Genomic DNA, 24,803 nt, shown 5'->3' with positions numbered 1-24,803 from the left:
AGTTAGTGAATGCAAAATTGATATTTCATGTTTTTTTTTTGCAAGATCTTTGATCTTTGCTATATAAGATTAGCTGGGCAGGTAGAAGACAGTCACATTAGTCCAAGGCATCTGTATCTGTAGTCCACATATATGTGTGTTGCGAAGCTCTGCTGGTCCTAGAATGGCATTTGTGACAGATACTTGTTCTTCCAGCCTCTGAATTTCCCTGTTTGCCTAAGCAAGTGGCTTGGATCCTGGCCACCAGCAAGGTTTTCATGTATCCGGAGCTCCTGCCAGTGTGTTCCCTGAAGGCAAAGAATCCCACGCATAAGGTGACCTTCACCAAGGCCGAGGACAAGTAAGTGGAGAAGCAGGATGGACTGTGTGCAGGCAGCAGTGTGACAGGTAGAGGAAGACGTGGACACCGAGAAGGTGTAGGTGATGGGGTGTGTGTGTGTTGCAAGAATGCCAAGGCCTGCTCTCCTCAGATATGGGCATGGGCATTTTTGAATCATTTGTTACAAAATTAGTGTTACCATTCTAAGGAAGGAATTTTTTTGAACACAAGTGTTATGTATTTCCCTCCTGATCCAAGAGAATGGTTTTTCTCTTAAATTTCCAATAAGCAGTATAGTAAATTGTTATGTAGTTGTCATTTGAAGAAATTCAGATTTATTTTTTATATATTTGAAACGAAGAGTTGTTAGATTTGCTGATCACCATATGTTAGATTTTCCGATCACCAGAAAGAATAACTCAGCCAAATATATGAAAAGAATTTAGATGGCCTTTATTTCAGGGAACCACGGTCATGGTCTTCCCTTCCCCATGCAGCAGAAAGGACAGAGGTGAAGGAGTGGGCTGCAGAGGAAGAAGAGCGCGGAAGAGACGGGAAGGGGCCGTTTGAAACTCTCCTTGACACAGAAACAAAGACGGGGTCGCCTCGGCCCTTATTGGTGGGTGGATATGGGTCTGTGCCCCTCATTGGTGCAGCTGTGGTCTCATAGCCTGAGGGGTCTGCCACAATTTTGCCATCCGTTCTGAGTTTGGTTGGAGGCAAACTCCACCCTTCTTCGTCCATCATGGTAGCCATCAAGAGTTACAAAAGAGGGAAGGACAGAAAAAGAGAGAGTCGTCTACTCACTAGTTCATTTCCCAAATGGCCTGAATAGCCAGGGTCAGGCAGGGCCAAAGCCAAGGAAGGGCCTGGAAGTTTTTCTGGGTCTCCCATGTCGATGCAGAGGCCCAAACTTTGGGTCATCTTCTGCTTTCCCTGGTGCATTGGGAGCTAAGTGGATTAGAAGTGGAGCAGCTGGGGTTCAAACTGACTCCATATGGAATGCTGACATCGTGGGCCAGAGTGAAAGGCTTAGCTTGCTATTCCACAAGACCAGTGCAATATAATTGTTTTCCTGTGATATAATTGATTTTTTTTGTTATCTTCTAGAGTATACTTAAAACTCATATAAGAGACTTTTCAATGATCATGGACTTTTTCTTGTTTTGTTTTGCTTTTGTTGCTAAGATTTATAAGAGAACTTTTATGGGAGAGTTTTATTTTATTTTTAAAAAAGATTTATTTATTTTTATTGCAAAGTCTGATATATATAGAGAGGAGGAGAGACAGAGAGGAAGATCTATCTGATGACTCACTCCCCAAGTGACTGCATTGGCCGGTGCTGCGCAGATCCGAAGCCAGTAGTCAGGAACTTCCTCCAGGTTTTCCACGTAGGTACAGGGTCCCAAGGCTTTGGGCCATCCTCGACTGCTCTCCCAGGCCATAAGCTTGGACCTTGATGGGAAGTAGAGCTGCTGGGTTTAGAATCGGTGCCCACGTGGAACCCCGGTGCTTCCAAGGCAAGGACTTTAGCCACTGATTCATAGTGCTGATCCATGGAGTATTTTCTGACAGTGACATGATTATTCATCAAGATTCTAAGTATGTTTTTGGTTTTTGATGTGCGAGTGCATCTGTGCATTCCTAGTTCTAGTTGTGTTTATTGTGTTAGAATTGATACTGAGGCCTCTCTTCCGCACCTGTATTTGTTTATTTTATATTTTTGTGTTAGAGTGGTTCTCCTTCCTGCATAATCTTTAAAACTCCCTCTTTATTGTCAATGAAAAGCTCATAATGATCTTACATTTTCTCAAGGTTTACTCCCAGTTTATTTCAACTTAATTGTGAATCTCTGTGTGCATTTTTAAAAATATATATATATATTTATATAGAGAGAGGGAGAAATGCTGACATCTTGCATGTGCTGGTTCACTCTCCACATTTTGCGAGCAGCCTTGGCTGGAACAGGTGGTCAGGGAATCAGTGTAGCTTTATGCAGGGTCTCTTTGTGGGTATCGGGGCCCAAACACTTGATCTATCTTCTGATTCCTCAGATGCCTTAGCAGGTAGTGGAGGTAGAGTAGCCAGCACACCAATTGGCATGCATATGGACCCAATGCCCGTGTTACAGGCAGTGACTTAATCCACTAAGCATAGTGTTGTCCACCTGTGCTTTTTGTGCATGCTGCTTGTTAGTACTTACACATGGGTAATGTTTTCTGTTGAGTCACCATTAACTTTTTCAAGAACCTGATGTAGACAAAGTAGATTGTTAAATGTATGGAGTTTTTTCTGGGGGTTCTTTGGAAGTCATGTTTAGGGTTGTTGCTCCTTTCTCAGTCTGCTAGCTTTAGGACTCAAGCATTTCGAGGGGACTGAGTTTCCTAAGCCGCTGATCAGCAAGTACCTCCTGCCCTGCAAGAGTGCCCACCAGCTGACCGTGAGGATCAAGAATCTCAGCATGAACCGAGCCCCTGACAACATCATTAAAGTGAGTGCCACGTGTGTGCCGCCCCTTCCCTCCCCTTCTTTCCATTGCCTTGGCACACCACCCAGTGCCCCTCTGCCTTTGCATCCATCTCCTCCTCCATACCTGCAGGCCTCCCCACCTTGCCTGTGTCCCTTCCCCACCTGCCCTCCCAGTGCCCCTCTGCCTGTGTGTCCACCCCCTCTCCACCCCCTGCACCCCTCTGCCTGCACCTGCAGGTTCCTTTCCCTCTGTTGGTCTCAGTGAGAAGTGGGGATCCCTTTGCTTTAGGCTGTTTCCTGTCACCCATTTGCTAGGTTAATTCCCTCTTCCCTTTCAGGGCATTGATCCAGTGTTTTCTTCTGGTGCACCTTCAATCTCTCCTTCTCTTAGGAGTATTTCCCCTAAATATAGCAGTACTTCAAAATGTTTATGGAAATGGAATTAAACGTTTTACTGGGGCCCGGCATGGTAGCCTAGTGGCTAAAATCCTTTCCTTGCACTTGCTGGGATCCCATATGGGATGTGGTTCATGTCCCGTTGGCCCACTTCCCTTGCAGTTCCATTCTTGTGGCCTGTGAAAGTAGTCAAGTTTAGCCCAAAGCCTTGGGACCCTGTATCCGTGTGGGAGACTAGGAGGTTAGACTCCAGGCTCCTAACTTTTCATCGGCACAGCTCTGGCCATTGCAAGTACTTGGGGAGTTTATCATCGGACAGAAGATCTTCCTCTCTGTCTTTCCTCCTCTCAGTATATCTGACTTCCCAATAAAAATAAAATAAATTCTTAAAAAAAATTTTTTTTTCTGTAATGTGTTGAAACACGTCCATTGATTATTTATTTAATAATAAAGGGTTTTCCTTCTACACCCAATGGCTGCCCGTTCACTAGCTTTCTCATTCATCTCTATTCTGGGGCCTGTTGATACTGTCCTTATCGCTGTCATACCTTTCTTTAGCTAATTGCTGAAGGTCTAGTTTGGTGTGCCTGGAGTGGTGTGGAAAGTCTATGCCCTTCCTTTCTGTGACTTTCTCTGCTGAAACTTCTTCATACTGCTTTAATTGTAACCAGACCAGTCTGTTGTTGTGCTTTTAGATAGTTTCATATTGGGTCTGGCACAGTGTCTCCAATGAATAATACTCTACCAGGATGCTCCAGGATCCCCTATGGGCACTGGTTCGTGTCCCAGATGTTCTGTTTCCAGTTCAGCTTTTGGCTTGGGAAAGCAGTGGAAGATGGCTCATTGCCTTCCAGTTCCACACTCTTTTGGTGTTCTGGAAGAGTCTCCTGACTCCTGGTCCTGGATTGTCCAGCTTTGGCCATTGTGATCATTTGAGGAATGAACCAGTGGATGGAAGATCTTTTTTGCTGTCTTTTTTTTTCTGTGAATCTGCCTTTCCAGTTAAAATAAATAAATCTTTAAAAAAAAAAGTCATTCAATTGCAGTTCAAGTTTATTCTCTCCTGCTTTGACTCATGTAGCCAATGCTGTTCCATTAGCTTTACTTTCTTTTGTTCCTGTTAGAGAAAATGTTTTTTTTTGTGCCAGCTGTGTTTTGTGTACCTTTTTGATTTTTAATTGTAAGACTCATTAATGTATTTAAAAAAGTGAAAATGTGACAAAGAAGAGACACAAAGAGAAACATTTCATCTTTTGGTTAGTCCCTCAATGGTCTCAATGTCTGGGGCTTTTCCAAAAAAAGTGTAGAACTTCAATAGGGTCTTCCACTGCTGGGAGGAGTCCAAGTACTTGGTACTTCGTTTGTTGTTCTCCTAGGCCATTGCTAGGCCCTGGGTTGGAACTAAAGCAGCTGCAACTAAAAAAGGCATTCTCACAGAGAGTGCCTACATTTCACGTAGCTACAAGACCCACGATGTGACAACATGAGCCTCTTTTTACTTTTTTTTTTTTTAAAGATTTATTCATTTTATTACAGCCAGATATACACAGAGGAGGAGAGACAGAGAGGAAGATCTTCCGTCCGATGTTTCACTCCCCAAGTGAGCCGCAACGGGCCGGTGCGCGCCGATCCGAAGCCAGGAGAGCCAGGAACCTCTTCCAGGTCTCCCACGCGGGTGCAGGGTCCCAATGCATTGGGCCGTCCTCAACTGCTTTCCCAGGCCACAAGCAGGGAGCTGGATGGGAAGTGGAGCTGCCGGGATTAGAACCGGCGCCCATATGGGATCCCGGGGCTTTCAAGGCGAGGACTTTAGCGGCTAGGCCACACCGCCGGGCCCTCTTTTTACTTTTTGTTTCCGGATCATTTATTTGAAGAGTGAGAAAGAGATCATCATTCCTCGGGTTCACTCTCAATGGCCTTGAAGGCTGTAGCTGAGCTGAACTGAGGCAGGAGCCAGGGCTGCTTCTGGAACTCCCTCGTGGGTGCAGGTGCCCAGTTGTTTGGGGCATCTTCCACTGTTTTGTCAGGTACGTCAGTAGTGAGCTGGATCGGATGTAGAGCAGCCACAAATGAACTTGCATACATATTGGATGCCAGCACCAAGGCAGTGGCTTTACGCACTGTGCCACTGCACCGGCCTTTGTGCCTTTTTTACATAAAGTGCAACTGTTGGTCTCCATTTCTGTGTGTCGTACTGGCCTTTGCACTGCATGAACTGAGGAGTGACTCGTCGTCTGCCTGCTCAGAGGGTAGCACAGTGCCTTGCACATGGAAGGCCATGTGGCACTTGCTGAATGGATGCATCTGCATCCTCAGTGGTTCAACTTCAGTTGTCCTTTTCATTCACCCGTACAGTCGAGGCCTCTTAGTCCGTCCTTTTCCTTTGCGTTTTTTTAAGTTATTTTTATTGTAAAGTCAGATATACAGACAGGAGGAGGGACAGAGAGGAAGATCTTCCGTCTGATGATTCACTCCCCAAGTGGCCGCAACGGCTGGAGCTGAGCCAATCTGAAGCCAGGAGCTCTTCCAGATCTCCCACGTGGGTGCAGGATCCAAAGGTCTTGGGCCGTCCTCAACTGCTTTCCCAGGCCACAAACAGGGAGCTCAATGGGAAGTGGAGCTGCCGGGATTAGAACCAGTGTTCATATGGGATCCCGGGTGTGCAAGGTGAGGACTTTAACCACTATGCTATCACACCCAGCCCTCCTTTCCCTTTTAATGCTGCTCATTGCAACATTTGCTTTCAAAGAAACTCCCATGTGTCCAAGATGCATTCTATTTGCACTTGCTAGCTGGGAGCACATCTAGGGACAGTTGATGCTGATCATCTGCTGGTTTACCCTGTGTCTTAAACATTCCCTTTACTCGAAATTAGAATGGAGATCATCGGCTCAGAGTACTGAGCACTTTTAAAATCTTGGTGATTGAGCAATTGAATGTGAAATCCAGAGGTGTTGAGTGCTTGCTTTCTTTGTTGTTTTTTATTTTCACATTTTATTATTATTTTTCATTTTATGATACTGTTCCATATTCCCTTATCCCCTCCCCAATTCCCTCCCCCCACCTAGTTCCTCTATATCATTACTAACATATATTTCTTCATACACAGTCATATGTCCATCATTGCGGGCATGGACAATGGCAGAGAGTCCAGAATCCTATTGTCAAGATAGAGTAAACAGTTTCATTGTCAGTCCATCTTTGTCTGGAAGCAGAAATGCATACTACACTGCATCCTCAACCTGGATGTTAGTCTCCATTTCACAGCCAGTATGCATCCTCTTAAATGAAAAGTCATGATACAAAATCAACAATAGAAAGAAAAATAGAAATTTACAAGGCCATGAAGTTAAATGATATGGTACTAGATATGACAGTCTGCATTACACAGCTACTATATATCCCCTTAAATAAAGAGCCACAAAACAAAATCACCATCAGAGAGAAAAAAGAAATTAACAACACCAAGAAGTTAAATAACATGCTATTAAATGACTAACGTGTAGCTGAAGAAATGAAAATCAAGAACCTTCTTGAAGAAAATGATGCCACTGTATAATCTACAAGTCATGGAATGATCTAATCAGAAGGAAGTGTTTTGAAGAGATGAAACCAACAGAACACAACAGAACCCATGCAATATAGTTTCCACTGATCTTTGTGGGTGAAGTGTGTCTCCTCCAGACAATAAACAGATGGGTTTTGTTTTTTAATCCAGTCTACTAATCTACGAAGTTTGCTTGAGCTTAAGCCATTTACATTCAGAGTTTAATATGTATGGGTGGTACTTTGGTTCTGTCATTTTAGGAATGGGTTGTTCATTGGTTAAGTCTTCTGTTGTCATTTTACTGGGCTGTTCTTCCCATTTGCCTTTGGTTTTGGTAGGTGCTATTCCTCTTCTCTGTCAAGAGAACACCCTTTTTTTTTTAATAGATTCATTTTTTTTTTAAGATTTATTTTTATTAAAAGTCAGATATACAGAGAGGAGAGACAGGAAGATCTTCCATCTGATGATTCACTCCCCAAGTGACCGCAACGGCTGGTGCTGCGCCTACCTGAAGCCAGGAACCTGGAACCTGTTCCGGGTCCCCCACGTAGGTGCAGGGTCCCAAAGCTTTGGGCCGTCCTCGACTGCTTTCCCAGGCCACAAGCAGGGAGTTGGATGGGAAGTGGAGCTGCCGGGATTAGAACTGGCGCCCATATGGGATCCCGGCGCATTCAAGACGAGGACTTTAGCCGCTAGGCTACTGAACCGGGCCCGAGAACATCTTGAAGTATCATTTGAAGAGCAGGTTTGAAAGAGGCAAATTCTTTTAAATTTTCTTTACTGTGGAAGAATTTTATTTCATTTTCAAAGACAAAAGAAAGCTTTGCTGGGTATGCTATCCTAGGCCGATAGTTTTTTCCTTTTAAAATCTGGAATATGTCACTCTGTTCTCTTCTTGCCTGTAGAGATTCCTGTGAGAGATCTCCTGTGAGTTTAATTGGCATTCCTTTATATGTCAGTTGATTTTTTTTCACATGCACACTTAAGGATTTTTTCCTTATGTTCAATTAAAGAGAGCTTGTTGATCATGTGTCTTGGTGAAGATCGGTTTTGATCAAGCCTGTTGGGAGTTCTGTGCCTCTCTTGAATCTTGTTTCCCAATTCTTTCTCCGGATTAAGGAAATTTTCCTTTATTATTTCTTTAAATACATTTGCAAACTCAGCTTCTCTTTCTGCACCTTCTGGGATTCCCATAAGTCTAAACTTTTGACCTCTTAATAGTGTCTTTCAATTCTTGAATACTTTTTTTAGCCTGATCCAGCTCTGCTTCCAGCTTTTTGTTTGCTTTCCTGTGGTGACAGGAAATATCTTCCAATTAAGAGATTCTTTCTTCTGCTTGCTAAATTCTATTTTAGAGACTCTCCACTGTACTTTTAATTTGCTCTACTGTGTTCTTAATTTCTGATTTATCAGCCTTGATATGCTTTATTGCTTACTTAAATTCTTTGAACTCTGCATGGGCTTCTCATTTTTTTTTTAAAGATTTATTCATTTTTATTACAAAGTCAGATATACAGAGAGGAGGAGAGACAGAGAGAAAGATCTTCCGTCTGATGATTTACTCCCCAAGTGAGCCACAACAGCTGGTGCGTGCCGATCTGAAGCCTGGAACCTGGAACCTGTTCCGGGTCTCCCACGCGTGTGCAGGGTCCCAATGCATTGGGCTGTCCTTGACTGCTTTCCCAGGCCACAAACAGGGAGCTGGATGGGAAGTGGAGCTGCTGGGATTAGAACCGGCGCCCATATGGGATCCCGGGGCTTTCAAGGCGAGGACTTTAGCGGCTAGGCCACGCCGCTGAGCCCATGAGCTTCTCATTTTTGATCAGAAGCTTTAAAATGAGTCTTATGCATTCTGTGTTCCCCATTTTCTCGATGTCCTCCTCAGTTAACTCTGAGGTTGGCATAGGGTTTTGCTCCTTTACAGGGGAGTTTTCGGTAATATTCATTGTGCCTTTTTCTCTTCTTCTGCTCTTGATCATTGTATTTCTGTTTAGCAGAATCTTCTCCTTGGGGCAGGTTTCCAAGCTGTGTCACCCACAGGTCTACAATGCGATTTTTTAAAATTAAATTTATTCATTAATTACATTGTGTTGTAATTACATAGAAACTGGGATTCTCCCCCCCACCCTCCCCCAGTGGTGGGTTCCTCCACCCCGCTGCATAACCATAGTTCAAGTTTAGTTGAAGTTCCCTCCCTGCAAGAATTTGCCAAGCATAGAGTCCAACATCCCATAGTCCAGACAAGTCCATCTACTTATTGGGAATACCCTCTCTGGTCTGAGGGCAGAGTCAGCAGAGCATCTTCCCGGTCAAATAAAAGCACTAATATACCATCTGCAACAATTAACATCATTATACAATGCGATTTTACTTGTTGCATTTGGTACACAACTTTTTTCTTGCAGCCACTTGTGCCACAACCTCCAGCAAGTTCCAGGTCTGGGTTCTTGTGTCAGATTTCCACCGTGGTCTCCACAGCCCCAGTTCCTGGCTCATCAATCTCCACCTCCTACGAAACTGTGCTGAGGCTACACTGTTGTCTCTGCAACCTTTCTCCCACTTCTGGTTGGAGGAAGTCCCAGGATTAGAGAGACACGAGGTGTCCTATATAATTAGGTTGTTGTTGGCGCTGATCTTGTCAGGACCTGTTGAATGTTAGGTCTGGGTGCCACACGTACCTATTTTGTCCTATACGATGCCACAGTCGGTATTATTTTCCTGTGGGACCAGTGCAATCCGTGAACTCAGCGAGTTCTTGCAAGCTCAGCACATGCACAGTTCACTGTTGTCCCCTGCAGTCCTAAAGCTATTGCCACAGTGTGCAAAATGGCGCCTGACGTACCACTACTACAGTTCTTGATGTGCTGGCCATCAGATCTGAGGGCTATCCAGACCTGTCTTGGGTGGAACCTGTAGAATGCCATGTTGATGCAGTTCACTGAGTCAGAAATGAGTTCACTGTCAGCCCAGTGTATGCTTAGTCCTATCCCTTGCCTTTGCCTCCTTATGCAAAATGGTGACCAATTCAGCTCTAGGGGGCTGACTGGGATATGAAATCCACCCTGTTCTCTCACTGCCTGTCTGGGATCTGCCACTCTGTCTCTGCTCCTGGTGAAATCAAACGGACCAGCAGGATGGACAGTTCTTTGGGTTTACCTCCCAAGCTCCCAGTGAAAGTCCCCTCCCACCTGGTTGCTGGGTGGAGTTCTGGCTGCTGGAGGAGTTCAGATCGGCATGAGCTGAATGCTGCTGGAGTATCAGTCATTGCAACACCACACCGTTGTGGCCGCTGCTTTCCTGTGTCTGTCAGTCTCCAGTTACCCCTCTGCTGTTGTTCTGTCGTTTCCTATTTCCTGAAATATGTCCTCTCTGCTTCATCCTGATTAAATGTTTGTCTGTCCATTTAAACGTGTCCTTACCCTATTCTGCCATCTTGATTCTGAGTGCTGGCTGGCTGTGTGTGTGCTTGGGTATTTCCGTGTGTGTGTGTGTGTCTGCAGTCAGTGCCCACCATATCCCGGCCCAGCAGCAGGCCTTGTGTCTGGGAAGGATGTGTTTCATGCCTTGTTTCTTCCTGCCCAGTTTTATAAGAAGACAAAGCAGCTGCCTGTGTTACTGAAATGCTGTGAAGAGATCCAGCCGCATCAGTGGAAACCACCTGTAGAGCGTGAAGAACACCGGCTCCCCTTCTGGCTAAAGGTACAGCCCTCCTGCAAGGCTAGAGGCAGCAGTGGGGGCAGTGGGGATTGGGGTGAGCATTTCAAAGGCTGATTTAAGCCACTGATGCTGTAGTTACAGAGCTGACGCTTAAGCAGTATTCCTCATTCTCCTTCCCACTGTCAGTTTCTAACTGTCCACTGATAAATTTGTAGAAGCTTTTCAAAATTGTATGTAAAATGATAATTTGTTAGAGAAAATTCAGTGACTTTCTGGATAGTATGTTTAGAATGTAGACAGTAGATACAGGTAGAGAAACTGCTTGTTGGAAGGTGGTTTTAAAGTGTTTTGAAAAGGTGCCTAAAATGTTGAAATCTGTGTTCTCTTTATGGATTCTTACATGCATGGGATCAAGGTATCCTTACTCCCAACAGGCCAGTCTGCCTTCCATCCAGGAGGAACTGCGCCGCATGGCTGGTGGTGCGAGAGAGGAAGCACATGTGACCGGAACCCCTGAGATCAGTGCAGAGCAAGGAGTGGACAAAGGTGGAGCAGAGATGGGCAGAGAAACCCAATACCCATTGCTGTTGCCCAAAGGTGTAGTTCTGAACCTGAAGCCAGTTGCCAACAAGTTTTCCAGGAAGGCTTGGAGACAGAAGCGATCGTCAGTGCTGAAGCCCCTGTTGATCCGGCCTAGCCCATCTCTTCAGCCCAGCTTGAACCTCGGGAAAACTCCAGCTCGGTCAACTCAGTCAGAAGCTCCTCCCAGCAAAATGTTCAGGATTCCTCAGCTGATCCAGCCGGCCATTGGCACTCCATCAATTCCAGGTGTGCCTCTTGGGGTCAGTGCCCTGGATAGTTTTGAATCCCCGGTAGTGTTTCCTCCTGTGTCCCCTGCAGTCAGGCCCAGCTTCCCCTTATCTGATTCCCAGACCCTGATCTCACCAGCCCCTGCACCCAAGATAATGCTACCCTCACTTGGCCCATCCAAGTTTCGCAAGCCATGTGTTAGACGGAGACCCTCAAGAAGAAAGGGGTCCAAGGCTTCCCCCTGCCTGAAGACCGCCCCCCTCATCCCGTCTGCACCTGTCATCTTCACTGTTCCTGCCACCACTGTGAAGGTTGTGAGCCTCGGCAGTGGCTGCAACGTGATCCAGCCTGTCAATGCTGCTGTGGCCCAGAGCCCTCAGACCATTCCCATCACCACCCTCTTGGTGAACCCCACGCCTTTCTCTTGTCCGCTGAACCAGCCCCTTGTGGCTTCCTCCATCCCGCCGTTAATAGTTTCTGGCAACTCTGTGAATCTTCCTGTACCCTCCGCCCCTGAGGTTGAGACCCCAGGGAGTGTGGACATTGCCTGTCCCTTGGTTGAAGGGCAGAGTGCCTTTCAAAGCCCAGTGCCCAAGCTTGAGCAGCAGGACCAATCTCCTGTGTGTGCCTCTGTCTTCCCAAAAGAGGAGCACAGTCCAGGCCCTCCAGTAGCAAATAGAGAAAGCCAGGAAGGTTTGTCAGAGAACTGTGCCTATTGGACTATTGTGAAAACAGAGGAGGGGACGCAAATGCTGGAGCCTCCTCCTCCTCGCATCCAGGGACATCTGAGCTGTGGCCCTGGGGCTCTAGAGGAAATGGTCAAGTTGGAACCTGAGGATGCTGGGGAGGAAGTCTCCTGTAGAGCTCCTGCACAGGACATTAGTGATGGAATCAAAGAAGAACGCTGCGTGGAAATGGACACTGGCTCTGCAAGTGAGGAGTTGAGTAGTGGTAGGGCTGTGACCAGGCCAACTGTGTTGCGGAAGGACAATGATCAGGGGCCACCATCTCTATCCCCTTCCGCCTGTCATGAGCCTCCTGAGGAAGGGAACTCAGGAGAAGTGAGCAGAGGATCGCCAAAGAATGCCTCATCCTCTATGGACCCAGACATACCGCTTAGCAGCACCCCCAAGAAGCCAGAAGAGTCATCCAGTGTGGATGGGCAGTTGATGGCCATCTCTGCTGTGCCAGAAACTGGGGGAGAGAAGGATGGGCCTGAGGAAGAGGAAGAAGAGGACTTTGACGACCTCACCCAAGATGAGGAAGATGAGATGTCATCAGCTTCCGAGGAATCGGTGCTTTCTGTGCCTGAGCTCCAGGTGAGAGCAAGAGCATGAGTGTTGGGGTTTTGTGGACTCAGTGTGTGTTATGCTTATTAAACGTTTGTTTATTTGTATATAAAAGGCATTTAATACAGAAAGAGATGGGGAGACAGAGGGAGAGGTCTTCCATGTTCAGGTTCACTCCCCAAATAGCTGCAGTGACTAATGCTGAGCTGAAATGAAGCCAGGAACCAGGAGCTGCTTCTGGGTCTCCTATGTGGGTGCAAGGACCCACAGACTTGGGCCATCCTTCGCAGCTTTCTCAGGTCATAAACAGGCAGTTGGATGGGAAGTGGAGTACCTGGGATATGAACTTGTGTACGTATGGAATTCTGGCACTAGATGATCATCCTGTTATGACTCCACACCAGTTCTGTATTACATTAATTGATCTGCCACCTGGTTGCCTGCTGCTTTAGCTGGAATCCTGCCATCATTTGTGTATCCGTGCTACAAAAGTGTGGAAAAATGGAATTCAAAGATCAATTTATTTTACTGCAAATGTACTGGTGTGTTTTTGATAATGCACATTTTCTGTGATGCGTTTGCAGGCCCCAAGCATTGCATTTTTGAATACCTTGTTAAGTCCATCATTTTGGGTTGAGCAGAATTGAGAAAGACTGACATGTCACTTACTATACTTGATTTCATGTTAGGTAAAGATTCAATTGAATTATCTAAGTGTGTTATTATAATTATTTAAATGTATTTTATTTATGTGGAAGCTACAGAAAAAAAGAGATCTGTTCACTGGTTCTATGCAAATGGCTGCAATGGCTGCAGATGGGCCAGGCTAAAGACGGTACCTAGAGTTCGTTATTGACCTCCCACATGGGCCGCCCTGCCCAAGAACTTGAACCATTTTCTCCTGCCTTCCTATGAGAGTTAGCAGGAAGCTGGATTGGAAGTGGAACTGCTATTTTTTTTTTTTTTTAAATATATATATATACACATATATATATAGGGACAAACTCATTGGAGCTCTGATTGCAATTAGGATGAAGGTAGGAGGAAGTAGCGATGAGCTGAGTATTTGTTTTCCCTCCTGTGTTCCTGGAAGGGAGAAGGGTAGGGGGACCGGAACAGTGTGGTCTTCTTTATTGTCATATAACATCAGTGCCTGGATACCTAGCGAACGGGGAGATGGTCTCATAGTTTGAGGCCCAAATGTGGCAAAGAGTGTTTTAGGAGTGTTAGTTGAATGGTTTTGATTGTTCTCAGAGCTTGTTTGCTTTGTTGCCTCAGACATGCTGTCCTTGACTACCATAGACCTAGGTGCTTATTGTAAAGCCTGGGCTGGCGTGTTGTTCATACTATCCTTCTTTCCATCTTTAGATGAGGTACTCAAAATCTAACCCAGACATGCTCTGGTCTCCCCTCTAATCTACTCAGTCTCAGTTCCCTCACCTACCTGGGAGTGCAGTGGCCCAGTCCGTGAAAGATCCCAGAAGTCACTCTTAATCTGTTAAACATGCCCTCAATTGCTCCCACTCCAGTTTATCCCAAGACCCCCTTCCCTGTGCAGTCTGTACCTCCCCGGCCTGGGGCCTGTGTGGCCTGTCCTGACCTAGTTCCTTACCTTCTCTAGATATCTTTTTCTTTTCTTAAAAAAAAAAAAAAAGACAACTGTATTGGGACATAGGTGTAGTTAACATAAAGTTAGCATTTGGGCCCAGCGTCATAGGCTAGTGGCTAAAGTCCTCGCCCTGAACGCGCCGGGATCCCATATGGGCGCCGGTTCTAATCCCAGCAGCTCCACTTCCCATCCCTTCTTGTGGCCTGGGAAAGCAGTTGAGGACGGCCCAAAGTGTTGGGACCCTGCACCTGCGTGGGAGACCTGGAGGAGGTTCTTGGCTCCAGGCTTCGGATCGGCGCAGCACCAGTCATTGCAGTCACTTGGGGAGTGAACCATCGAACGGAAGATCTTTCCTCTCTGTCTCTTTTCCTCTCTATATATCTGACTTTGCAATAAAAGTAAATAAATCTTTAAACAAAAAAAAGCATTAACTAGGCTCAGTGCCTTGCGGCTTGGCTGCTTTTCTCCCAGCAGTGTAACACTTGCCTAGGTGTTAGGCAGTTTCCTTGTTTTGGCTTGGACAGATGTTCAGAGCCTTACAGTGTCATGTACAAGTGTGTACTGTTGGAGAGGAAAACTCTTTGTGACAGCTGGGACCCCTTTCAGAAAGTAATCTTCTTGCTTCTGTTAGAAACTGCACACTCTGTCATCCCTGCTCTCCCTGAGATTCCCCACGTGGGAACAGCTGTTGTTTTGATCGGGTAGGCGGAGCTTACTGTACCATGGCTTCCTGGCAGAGCCCTGGTACAGCTTTGTGAGTCCTAGGAGTTGTGATGAACCATCCTTGCGGGTTTCAGGAAACTATGGAGAAACTGACATGGCTGGCGTCTGAGAGGCGGCTGAGTCAAGAGGGTGAGTCTGAGGAAGAGAATTCCCAGGAGGAGAACTCCGAGCCAGAAGAAGAGGAAGAAGAGGAAGCTGAAGGGGTGGAGAGTCTGCCGAAAGAGGATGAAGTGACCGAGGAGGCGGTTGGACACGCTGCTGAGGAGCCTGCTTCGACCTTCACCTCAGCCGAGACTGCTCGGGAGGTGGAGCCCAGCAGCACGCCCCCAGGTAAGGTGGTCGGGCCGGGACTGAGGGGTGGCTCTCAGGCGGCCTTCCTGTCTAGAGGACACCTCCTAGTTTCCTAGAGTGGGTGGCTGCTAGAGCAGCTGGAGGATTCCTGGAGATTTACTGGTCTCCCCTGGCGCTGCTTTCCCCAAGAGAGCAACCGTGGCAGAAAGACGAGAGGAGACCCTGCAGAACTAGTCATGTAATGTGCATGGCCGCTGGTTTTTTCTTCCAGGTGTTGAGCTGGGTCTTAGACTTATGTGTGAGGCTGTGTGCTCTGTTTCAGAAAACAGTATGTGTGCATCCTGAGGACGTTGTTGGGTGAGCACAGCATAAAGCTGTGTTCATGCTGTGGGCCTCCTGTCGCAGTGTGTGGCAGCTTGTTCCCTCCAGACAGAGTGAGCAGTGTGGTTGTGCTGCCCCCTGCATGGACCTGACTCGGCAGAGCCAGACTGGCCTCTCACTTCTGCCCGCTTGACTTCTGAGTCACTCCGGAGCATTGAGCAGGCTTTGTGTGGGGGTGGTCCCAGGGTGTGGTCCCAGGGAGCCGGAACCCACCTTTCCACATGTCTTCCAAGGTGAGAGCGTCAAAGCCGCTGCCGCCAAGAGCCGGAGCAGTCATCGAGCTCGCAGCAAGCGGGGGAGTCGTGCTCGCGCCAGCAAGGACACCTCCAAGCTGCTGTTGCTCTATGATGAGGACATTCTCGAGCGGGATCCACTCAGGGAGCAGAAGGACTTGGCCTTTGCCCAGGCTTATCTGACCAGGGTAGGCAGATGCTGCTTCCTGTTGCTGCCAGTGCCTGGGATGTGGCTGCTTCTCCTTCGGGGACATGTTTTCAGAATGACTCGTGTCTTGAGACTTGCCTAACAGGCTTTGGCCTGTGCCTTAGCTCTCCTAGAATTGGCAGAGAAGCACAAGGAGACACAGAGTTCAGGCCTATGTGTGTTTTCCCTGAGCTGCCTGTCCAGATCCCTGGGTTGCCTGGGGTTCCTGGGAAGATGGTGTCCCTCTCAGGGTGATGGAGGAGTGGGGGCATGATTTCCCTGGGTGGGCTGTGTAGTGGTTTGCTGAGCTGCTGCCTGCAAAGCAGACAGAGTTGGAACACTGGCCAGAGAGTGCATCTCAGGGAAGAAGCTTGATACTCAGATGTGAACTGTCATGTTTCCTGCTGTGTCCTGGGTAGCGTCCCCTCTTTTGACAGCCAGCGGGTTCATTGTCTCCCAGCAGAGGAGAGCACTTGCTTGTGTCCTGGTGTTGTGCTAACATTGCGTATTGATGCATTGCTTACCCCTAAGTGACGTCATGCTGGAGTACATGTGCAGACAGTCCTCATTTGTTTCATGGTGGGACTGGGGGCAGGAAGGGGAGGCCCAGGCTGTGACCTGGAGAAAAGCAGCCCTGGTTTTGTCGGGAGGGCTGCAGTCCCTGGCAAATGCAGATTTTCTGGTCCCAAGAAAGGTTTCTTTGTTCTTTGCCTGTGTCTGCCTTTGCCGTCATTGCTGGAGGCGTTTGCCTGTGAAGGCGCAGACTCCAAGCTCTCTAGCCCTAACCTGCTTTTCCCTGGGACCCTGGCTTGCTGTTGTGGCCTGCAGAAAGAGTGTTAATAATTTAGTGTTCCTGTGCAGGTTCGAGAAGCTCTACAACACTTTCCTGGGAAATATGAGGACTTCCTTCAGGTCATCTATGAATTTGAGACCAACACGCAGAGGCAGACGGCTGTGGATCTCTACAAAAGTCTGCAGCTTCTGCTCCAAGACTGGCCTCAGCTGTTGCGGGACTTTGCTGCCTTCCTGTTACCAGAGCAGGCTCTTGCCTGTGGCTTAGTAAGTATTCGGTGGGCAAAGAGCAGCCCCAGGACTCCCTGGTTGAAGCGAAGGTGGGATTGGATACAGAATGAGCCTGTAGTAGTCTCTATAGACACATAGTCCTCCCGAGCATAGTGCCAGAAAAGCACATGTTTTGTTCAAGGGTGATATTGCATCTTAGTTTGTTATGTGACATATGAGCGTGTTTCAGCTTTACCTTTTGTTGCTAATTGATACATCAAGTGAGGGTCATGAGAGTACTTCAGAAAGTTTGTCGAAAATGAATGAAAAGCTAAGGTTATTTCAGTGCAAAAAGGTTTTTGAAATTAATGTATAGTTTTTTGTAATATGCTTTTTCCATGGACTTTTTTTTAGTAATCTCAGGTATATTTTTTTTCCAGTTCTTTTTATTTTCTTGGTTTACTGGGAAGGGGTGAAATCAACCAGTCATTGTTGTGAAACTGCATCTGTACTCAAGGATGGAGGACAGCCCTTAATGATTCTTTAAAGACCCTGATGTGTGGAAGAGTGTTCTGAGGTCGTTTCTTGAGTAGTTTTGATAGCACTAAGATGTCGTCAGCTTCATTGCACCACGGCTGGGAAGTCTTCAAAGTCGGCTGGCTGGCTACGATCATCTCATTATGTATACATTGATCCAGACACTTGCTGTAAGGCTTAGCCAGGAGAGTTGTTTTCAGTTCTGTTGTCTATCCTTTTATGGGGCACTGAATATCTCCTGCTGGCCTAGATGTCCACTGTCCGTGCAACAACTAAGGAGAGGAGGCCCAGTCCCAATACATCCACTCCAGTGTTGAACCACATTCATTTTGATTTTCCTACATCTGATATTTGAGCTTCCGAAGAAACTTTTTCCTGGGGTGGCCTCAGACTTCACTGTTGCGTGTTACAGCATGTGCAGGGTCAGGTTTAGTCCATTACCTATACCAGTCAACGCATATAACCAGTGGATTCAGCCATCTAGTCATTTCTGCCCACAGCATCTCTCTCCACTGGCTGTGTCTTCCTGTACTCCCTGGTGTGTTGTAGCATAGTTGAGGCAATCCCCAGTTGTTCCTACGAGGCCAGCCGCCAGCGCTGGTTTTTGTGTGCTGGCACGTGCTGCAGCCTAGCCCATTCCATCCTGCTTCCCATCTAGCTCTGAACACCTGTGTGTGTTGTGGCTTAGCCCTGATGCCCAGCCCTATTGTGAACTGGCAGTTGTTAACAGTCCAACCTCGCCTGGCCTGGCTTCCATCTTGGCTCTCAGGCCAGTGTGTGCTATGGACTGGCCTAGCTTGACTCCCTCTGAGATGTAAGTGAATGGGTGCCGCAGCTCAGCCTGGCCTGTCCTGTTCCCAGCCCCTAGCAGGGGAGTTCCTCCACGAGCTCCTACGAAAGCCTTCTAGCCCTGGATCTCCTGTGTGCTATTGGGTGCTGTGGTAGAGCCTGACATGGCCAGCCTCTAGTCCCACCACTCACCTACAGGTACCGTGGCCTTTCCTGACTGGCCCACACCGTTGTAGCTCTCATAGCTGGCTACTATAGCCTATCCCAGCCGTGCCCACCCTCAGACCCAGTTCTCATATAACTTGGCAGGTGCTGTGGCCAACCTAGCCTGTCTCATACCCATTTGAGCTCTCATGAGCACCTGTGTCTGTTGAAGCCTAGTCCAGTCTGGCTGTCCCCTAGATCCAGCACATGTATGCTGCCAGGTGCTGCAAACTTGCACAGCCTGTTCTGCCCACAGCCCTGGTTTTTGCATTCACCAGTGGGAACTGAAGCCTAGCAGGGGAATTCTCAGAGTTTTCCATACCAGACCTGTTCACAGCCCTGGATTTTGTGCATGCTGCAGGTGCTTCAACCCAGCCTGGTATTGCCTGCCTGCAGTCTCAGTTCTTGCAGGTGTTGCAGTCTAGTTCTACCTGTCACAGCCCACATCTTGTCCTGGTTCTCATGTGTGCCAGTGGGTGCTGACCTGATTCAGCCTGGCGTGTTTCCAAATCCAGCTCAAACAAACTCTTAACAAGTGCTGCACTTTGCCTGACCTCTTCTGCCCCCAGACCTGGCTCTCGTGCTCCCCAGCAGGAGCTGCAGCCTAGTAGGGTAGTTCCCCAAGTTCTGCCTGGCCCACTCTCTGTCTCAGATCTTAGAGATGCCATTGGTGCTGTGGACTTGCTTGGCATGGTGTGCCTTCAGTCCTGGCCTTTGCATGTGCCAGTGTACTCGACCCACTTTTAAGAAATATCTGTTGTCATCTTATATCTGTGTCTCCCGTCCTGCGGAAGAAATCACCCGATACTGGAGAGCATTTCAGAGGCACTTTTATTCCAACCTTCAGTTCCACCTTGGGGCAGAAGCCCCTGGCTTATATATCCCTCCTATCCGTTAAATCCGTTACCCAGAAGCCTTCAGTTAAGTCAGTTAATTCCGTTATTTCCGTTACACAGAGAACCTCCTCACCCCTCCCCCAAGGCCCCTGGATATCTCTCAATCCTCCAATCAGCTTACATGCCTGAGGCAAGCAGTAAAGGGCCAATCACAGGCACTTCCTGAAACCTGTCTCCAAGAGAAGTAGGGTCCAGGCGCCATCTTAGGGCAGGGCATTGTCAGTGCTCCCAACAACTCCCCCTTCTTGTTTTATTAAGCAAGGGACCGTGCCTGTCTTAGGTGTTCCGAGTTTGGGCTCCCCTTACCCGTCATGGGCTAACCACGTGGCTAGGAACGTGGCACCTGTCTTAGGTTGGTGAAGCTGTATCGGATACTTACCCGTCTCTGGCTACCGGTCCAACATGCCTAGCCAGACTTCTGGGGATTCTCTGTTGTGAAGGGCAAGCACAGCTTGCAGTAGCAGCTGCTGTATGAAGCGTCTGCTTACCCCAAAGAAATAATTAATAAGATAAGGCCCAGGCCTACTATACCGGCCCATTGGCGTGCAAAGGAAAGACCCTTTAGTATCCAATTTGTCCATTGCTTTACCGTGGCAATCTCTACTTTGGTGCTATTTATGGCTATAATTTGGGATCTTAGTTCCTAAGTCAAATTATAACTCTCTGGACAAATTCAGTGCTCGGGACCCATTGGTGACAATAGAAGGAGTAACACACAATCCAGGTAAATGGAGCTTGTACACATACATAAATAACATTATAGATAACATCACGACTGCAATTAACTTTAACATCTTCCCATATTCTAGAACTATTACTACTATAATTACAATTTTTTATCACTACCTTATCAATAAATGCAAAAGCTGATATATCTGAACATCTACCCCTGCTGGTGCACAATACCCAAGCATTCCAGGGCAGGGCAGATACAGATTGAACAGAATTACCATATGTATAATTATATCAAACTGAACATCCCAAGTCCCATACAAATAAACCGTGTAAATTATCAAACTAAACATCTCGAGTCCCATTCAAATAAACTGAAAGGCTTCTGAATAGATTAGCTGCAAGTTGGAAACTGAGAGGACCTCAGATAACATGTCCACCTGTTCTTAAGTCAAGTCCACTCATCAGCTTATGATTAGCAAGCCAGTTCAAACATGTTGGTTAAACTGCTGCTGTGTCTGAAGAACCACAGAGATCTGCCACGCCAGGGCGTACACAGTCATAACCGCCGGTAGCTATTGCTGTTACAGTGGCAGTGGTAACCCCGAAGTCATACTCTGGCCGCAGGTGGGCTGACAGGTCGTTTTCTTTAACTGTCATCGTTCTGGGAAAATAGGTGGGCACGCACATCACCACAGCCAGCGGGTACTCGGTTGTATTCCAACATTCTGAAAGAAAACAATCTATTCCACAAGTTAAGTTAATCCCTACCTGACTAGCATTGCAACAAGAAACACAAACGTACCTCAGGAACACAGGAGTGGGCCTAAAAGAAAAGCAATGCAATTAACCACTGCTACCGAGCTGTCAAAAGTATCATTACCTGAATAAAAGTAAAAGCAATTCTGCAACTGGCCTCCAAAAATCATGGACATTGCTGCTCCCACAGCACAAACGGAGGCTTCACCTCAAAAGAATTCGTGGATATACTCTGCATAGGATTTTTGGTAGGAATTCTTATGTCCTCTAAATGTACTGTTTTTATCTGTGAGAAAATTTTTGGAAAAGGTATAAGAATGGCCACTATTCCTAAGGTTTAATTAGTCAATACAGTGCAGGATGGTGGTACAGTAGAATTACTAATATTAACACTCACCTGAAAAAATAATAACTAGATTGTCCTTTGGGGATCTATATTGATCCCTATTCCCCCTTTCTGTTTATATAGCATAGTTTTAATCTTTTTTTTTTTTTTTTCTACGCTTCCATAGCTTTATTGCCTCTTGGCACCATGTTTTAGCCTGTTCGTACGCTAACTGCTTTACCAAAGGCATTGCTGACTCCACCTCCCCAAAATTTCTAGAGGCAGTTTGAATAAGTCTAGCTACATAATCAACATAAGGCTCACTGGCTCCTTGAATAACTTTGCAGAGACATCCCTGTAGATCCCCACTGCCTGTTCTAAATTCCACTGGGGGTTTCCTGCAGCAGCATTACGCTGCGCAGTGCTTGAACAAAACTCTTGGTGTGCCACCTTCCAAGAAAAAGCATGGGCAGAAAAAGAGAGGGGTGCTTAACAAATTACTAATATATAATATATAAAAGCCTAATATGCTTGCTTGTCCCATCGCTCTTCCGATTCAAATGCCATCATCTTGGCCAGTACCTGAGCTTTCACAAGACTCAGCAGCAGGAGCTTGCCACACAAGCCTCTCAGGAATCCACCTCGGACCATTTTTGTTTTTTGGGAAAATATAGACCGATCCTCACCCCCAAATGAGGACGGGATCTGGGCCTTGGGTCTGAGGAACCAGGTTGCTTACTCTTATAGGGTTAGTATAAAGTGAAAACTGTCAAATAATAGCTTTACTAAACATTTATCCCAAAGGCCTACTTCCTGTTATAAATGAGACATAAATTTAAGAAATCAATGTTAACTAGTAATCTTATTCAAAGTAAATGAATTTGTAGCAAAGGTTTACAATCACTTAGATATTTTTACAATCCTATCAGAAAGCTCTGGGAGTGTCTGCAGAATTCAGAGCTCACGGCAACCTGCTTTTGCTGTTGATATGCAAATTATATGTATGCATTAATTTACCTGCTTTTTACAATGTTTCCTACAGGAAGTTTAAACTTAATTCACAAAAGCAAGAATATTTTCTGACCAACAAACAGTAACACATTATAACAATTTTAAACAATTTATACAGATGACAAACATTAAGACACACATGTGCGCGCGCACACACACACACACACACAAACACATGCTTTTGGAGACTTAAAAAAAAATTATTCTCAATCAAACTTAGTAATAGTAGTGTTCTCCAGAAACCAGTAGCTGAAAAATCATCAAGTAAATAGTCTTGAACAAAGACCTTGAGAAAGAAAAGTCACCGCTATGAAATCTTTTCATCATTGCAAGAATGCGAATTTTAGTCTTCCCAGTAATATATATAGCTATAGTGAACAACCAGATACAACTGTAGAACTAAATAATTAAAAGTGTGCAAACTAAAATTTAAACCTTCACAACTCCATGGATGTATACAACAGTTTGACACGACAGAATTTTACTACATTTGGCAATAATCTTAATCCAATCAACCTGATTAACTGTCTCCACAAAACAGGAGATAAATCCATTGGCATTCTTGAGGCCTCATAAGAATACCAAGGGAAACCCTAGAATTGGAAACTTTTGAATTCTTGGATGCCCCTTTAAGGATGGCTAAAAATATCTGGAAGAAGGTTTTTGTTGTTGTTAGTATAACACATTATAGGTTAGACTTCGTTATTGACATGAAATCATCACTCAAATACCTTTAAAACAAATACAAAATCTTTACCAATTTAAAGCAGTGAGAAGTTTGATAACCAGCCGAAAACACAAGAATTATTTTAAACTATAAAAATGCTTTATATACAATAAATACCACATTAATTTAACTTATACCTTGAAATAATTTAATAGTGAATTACAGTTAACTTCTGTAACAAATTATTTGGGATAAAATTTTACATTTTTGAAAACATCACAAATGAAACCTTAAGAATTACAAGAGGTAAAATCGTTTTTTTTTTTTTTTTTTCTTGACCTTTTCTTTCTGATCATACTAAAAAGATATTTAAAAGGTAGAAAATAAGGCAACAGAAAACTTAGGGTCAAGTAATGGAGGTCTGAATGAATCAAAAAACAGCCACCTGTAGCAATATAAGGCCTAACAAAATCAGCATCCCAAGAACTGCTATCAAAGCAAAGCATTTAGCGAAGCTTTTAATGGGTGGAGGATCCTCAGAAGACTCAATTCCAGAGACCTCTTCCTTATCCTCCGAGTCTGACTCTTCTGACTCAATTAACAATCTCTGCAGCAGGTGCTGCATGCGCACCTTGGAGGACAAATTCCCCATTGCTCTAACCTTTCTCTAGTCACTCAACCGTGAACCTTCTTGTCGCCAACCGCGAACCTTTTTATTTTTGTTTTTTTCTTGTCGCTAACCTGCGAACCTGACGTGCACGTTCCCGCCTAGTGCAGCTCCCTGAGCAAAAGTCTCAGTTGTAAACTAATTCCCGCTGTAAGCAGCTCCCTGAGCGATCTGCTCAGCTACTTACCTTCCTGGTATTCACCAGCTAATTTCTGTCCGAGTCACGGTACCAGATATCTGTGTCTCCCGTCCTGCGGAAGAAATCACCCAATACTGGAGAGCATTTCAGAGGCACTTTTATTCCAACCTTCAGTTCCACCTTGGGGCAGAAGCCCCTGGCTTATATATCCCTCCTATCCGTTAAATCCGTTACCCAGAAGCCTTCAGTTAAGTCAGTCAATTCCGTTATTTCCGTTACACAGAGAACCTCCTCACCCCTCCCCCAAGGCCCCTGGCTATCTCTCAATCCTCCAATCAGCTTACATGCCTGAGGCAAGCAGTAAAGGGCCAATCACAGGGCACTTCCTGAAACCTGTCTCCAAGAGAAGTAGGGTCCAGGCGCCATCTTAGGGCAGGGCATTGTCAGTGCTCCCAACAATCTTATCGTCTGTCATTCTCAGAATTATTAGAAATGCAGAATTTAAAAGACTTAAGATCCCTGCCATTGTGGAACTCAACATTCTCATGGAGAAAGTTGTATGGTGATCTCTAAATGTATTATAGGTACATAAAATCTAGATATGGTGAAATTTGTAGTAAATAGTAAGATCTAGCATTTCCAAGTGTGATTTACAGTGACAGTACTGTTTAAGAGTAAGACAGGGAAGGGGACTAGAGAGGTGCTAGTAACGTGGGTGAGTGAGTGTTGGTATGTGCCATTTTGTATATAATGGTGGGATAGCCACTGTGGTGGAGTGACATAAGATGCTGAAGAATGAATCTAAACAGGGAACACTGCTGTGGTCTGGGCCTTTGTTCATGACTGATAAAATCAGAGATAAAAGTCATGAGGTTATTGTGGTAGTCCTTAAACAGTTCAGTGACATGGGCAAAGTATGTACATGATGTCCATGTTGTCTTCTGGTGTGCCTGTGAGGACCAGATGAGTGTGTGTAAAGATCCTTTGTAAACTGGAGTAGTATGTGAAGTTGAATGTCCCAAAATGTCCCATCCAGCAGGACAGTCAACCGGGGCTGCAACCAACCTTGGAGGGAGTGAGGGGACAAGAGACACAAAGAATGGACAGTAAGATAGTAGGTCTGATCAAGCTGTCACTTTATTATTTTCGATTGAGGACTTTTATATTCTTCCGTAACTAAGGCTCTGGGAGGGAAGGAGAAACTGGGATGCAAGGCTTGGTCTC

At 45.9% G+C, this 24,803-nt stretch overlaps 1 protein-coding gene across 9 annotated transcripts in view; it reads left to right on the top strand.

Moving 5' to 3' along the window:
• Nucleotides 1–24,803, top strand: part of GON4L (gon-4 like) — a 139,892-nt gene that overhangs the window by 100,439 nt on the left and 14,650 nt on the right. For 8 of the 9 annotated variants that reach the window (XM_058660401.1, XM_058660406.1, XM_058660407.1 and 5 more), the window contains 7 exons: nt 196–340; nt 2,660–2,810; nt 10,314–10,430; nt 10,823–12,517; nt 14,894–15,149; nt 15,725–15,912; nt 16,773–16,970. In XM_058660401.1, the coding sequence (XP_058516384.1) occupies nt 196–340; nt 2,660–2,810; nt 10,314–10,430; nt 10,823–12,517; nt 14,894–15,149; nt 15,725–15,912; nt 16,773–16,970 (2,750 nt within the window). The remainder of the gene's footprint in view (nt 1–195; nt 341–2,659; nt 2,811–10,313; nt 10,431–10,822; nt 12,518–14,893; nt 15,150–15,724; nt 15,913–16,772; nt 16,971–24,803) is intronic. The other variant, XM_058660404.1, reaches the window with a different exon arrangement.

This window comes from Ochotona princeps, chromosome 2 (genome assembly GCF_030435755.1).
Source record: "Ochotona princeps isolate mOchPri1 chromosome 2, mOchPri1.hap1, whole genome shotgun sequence".
Lineage (NCBI taxonomy): Eukaryota > Metazoa > Chordata > Mammalia > Lagomorpha > Ochotonidae > Ochotona > Ochotona princeps.
The sequence above is the reverse complement of the archived record's forward strand: the minus strand, read 5'-3'. Positions and strand labels throughout refer to the sequence as shown.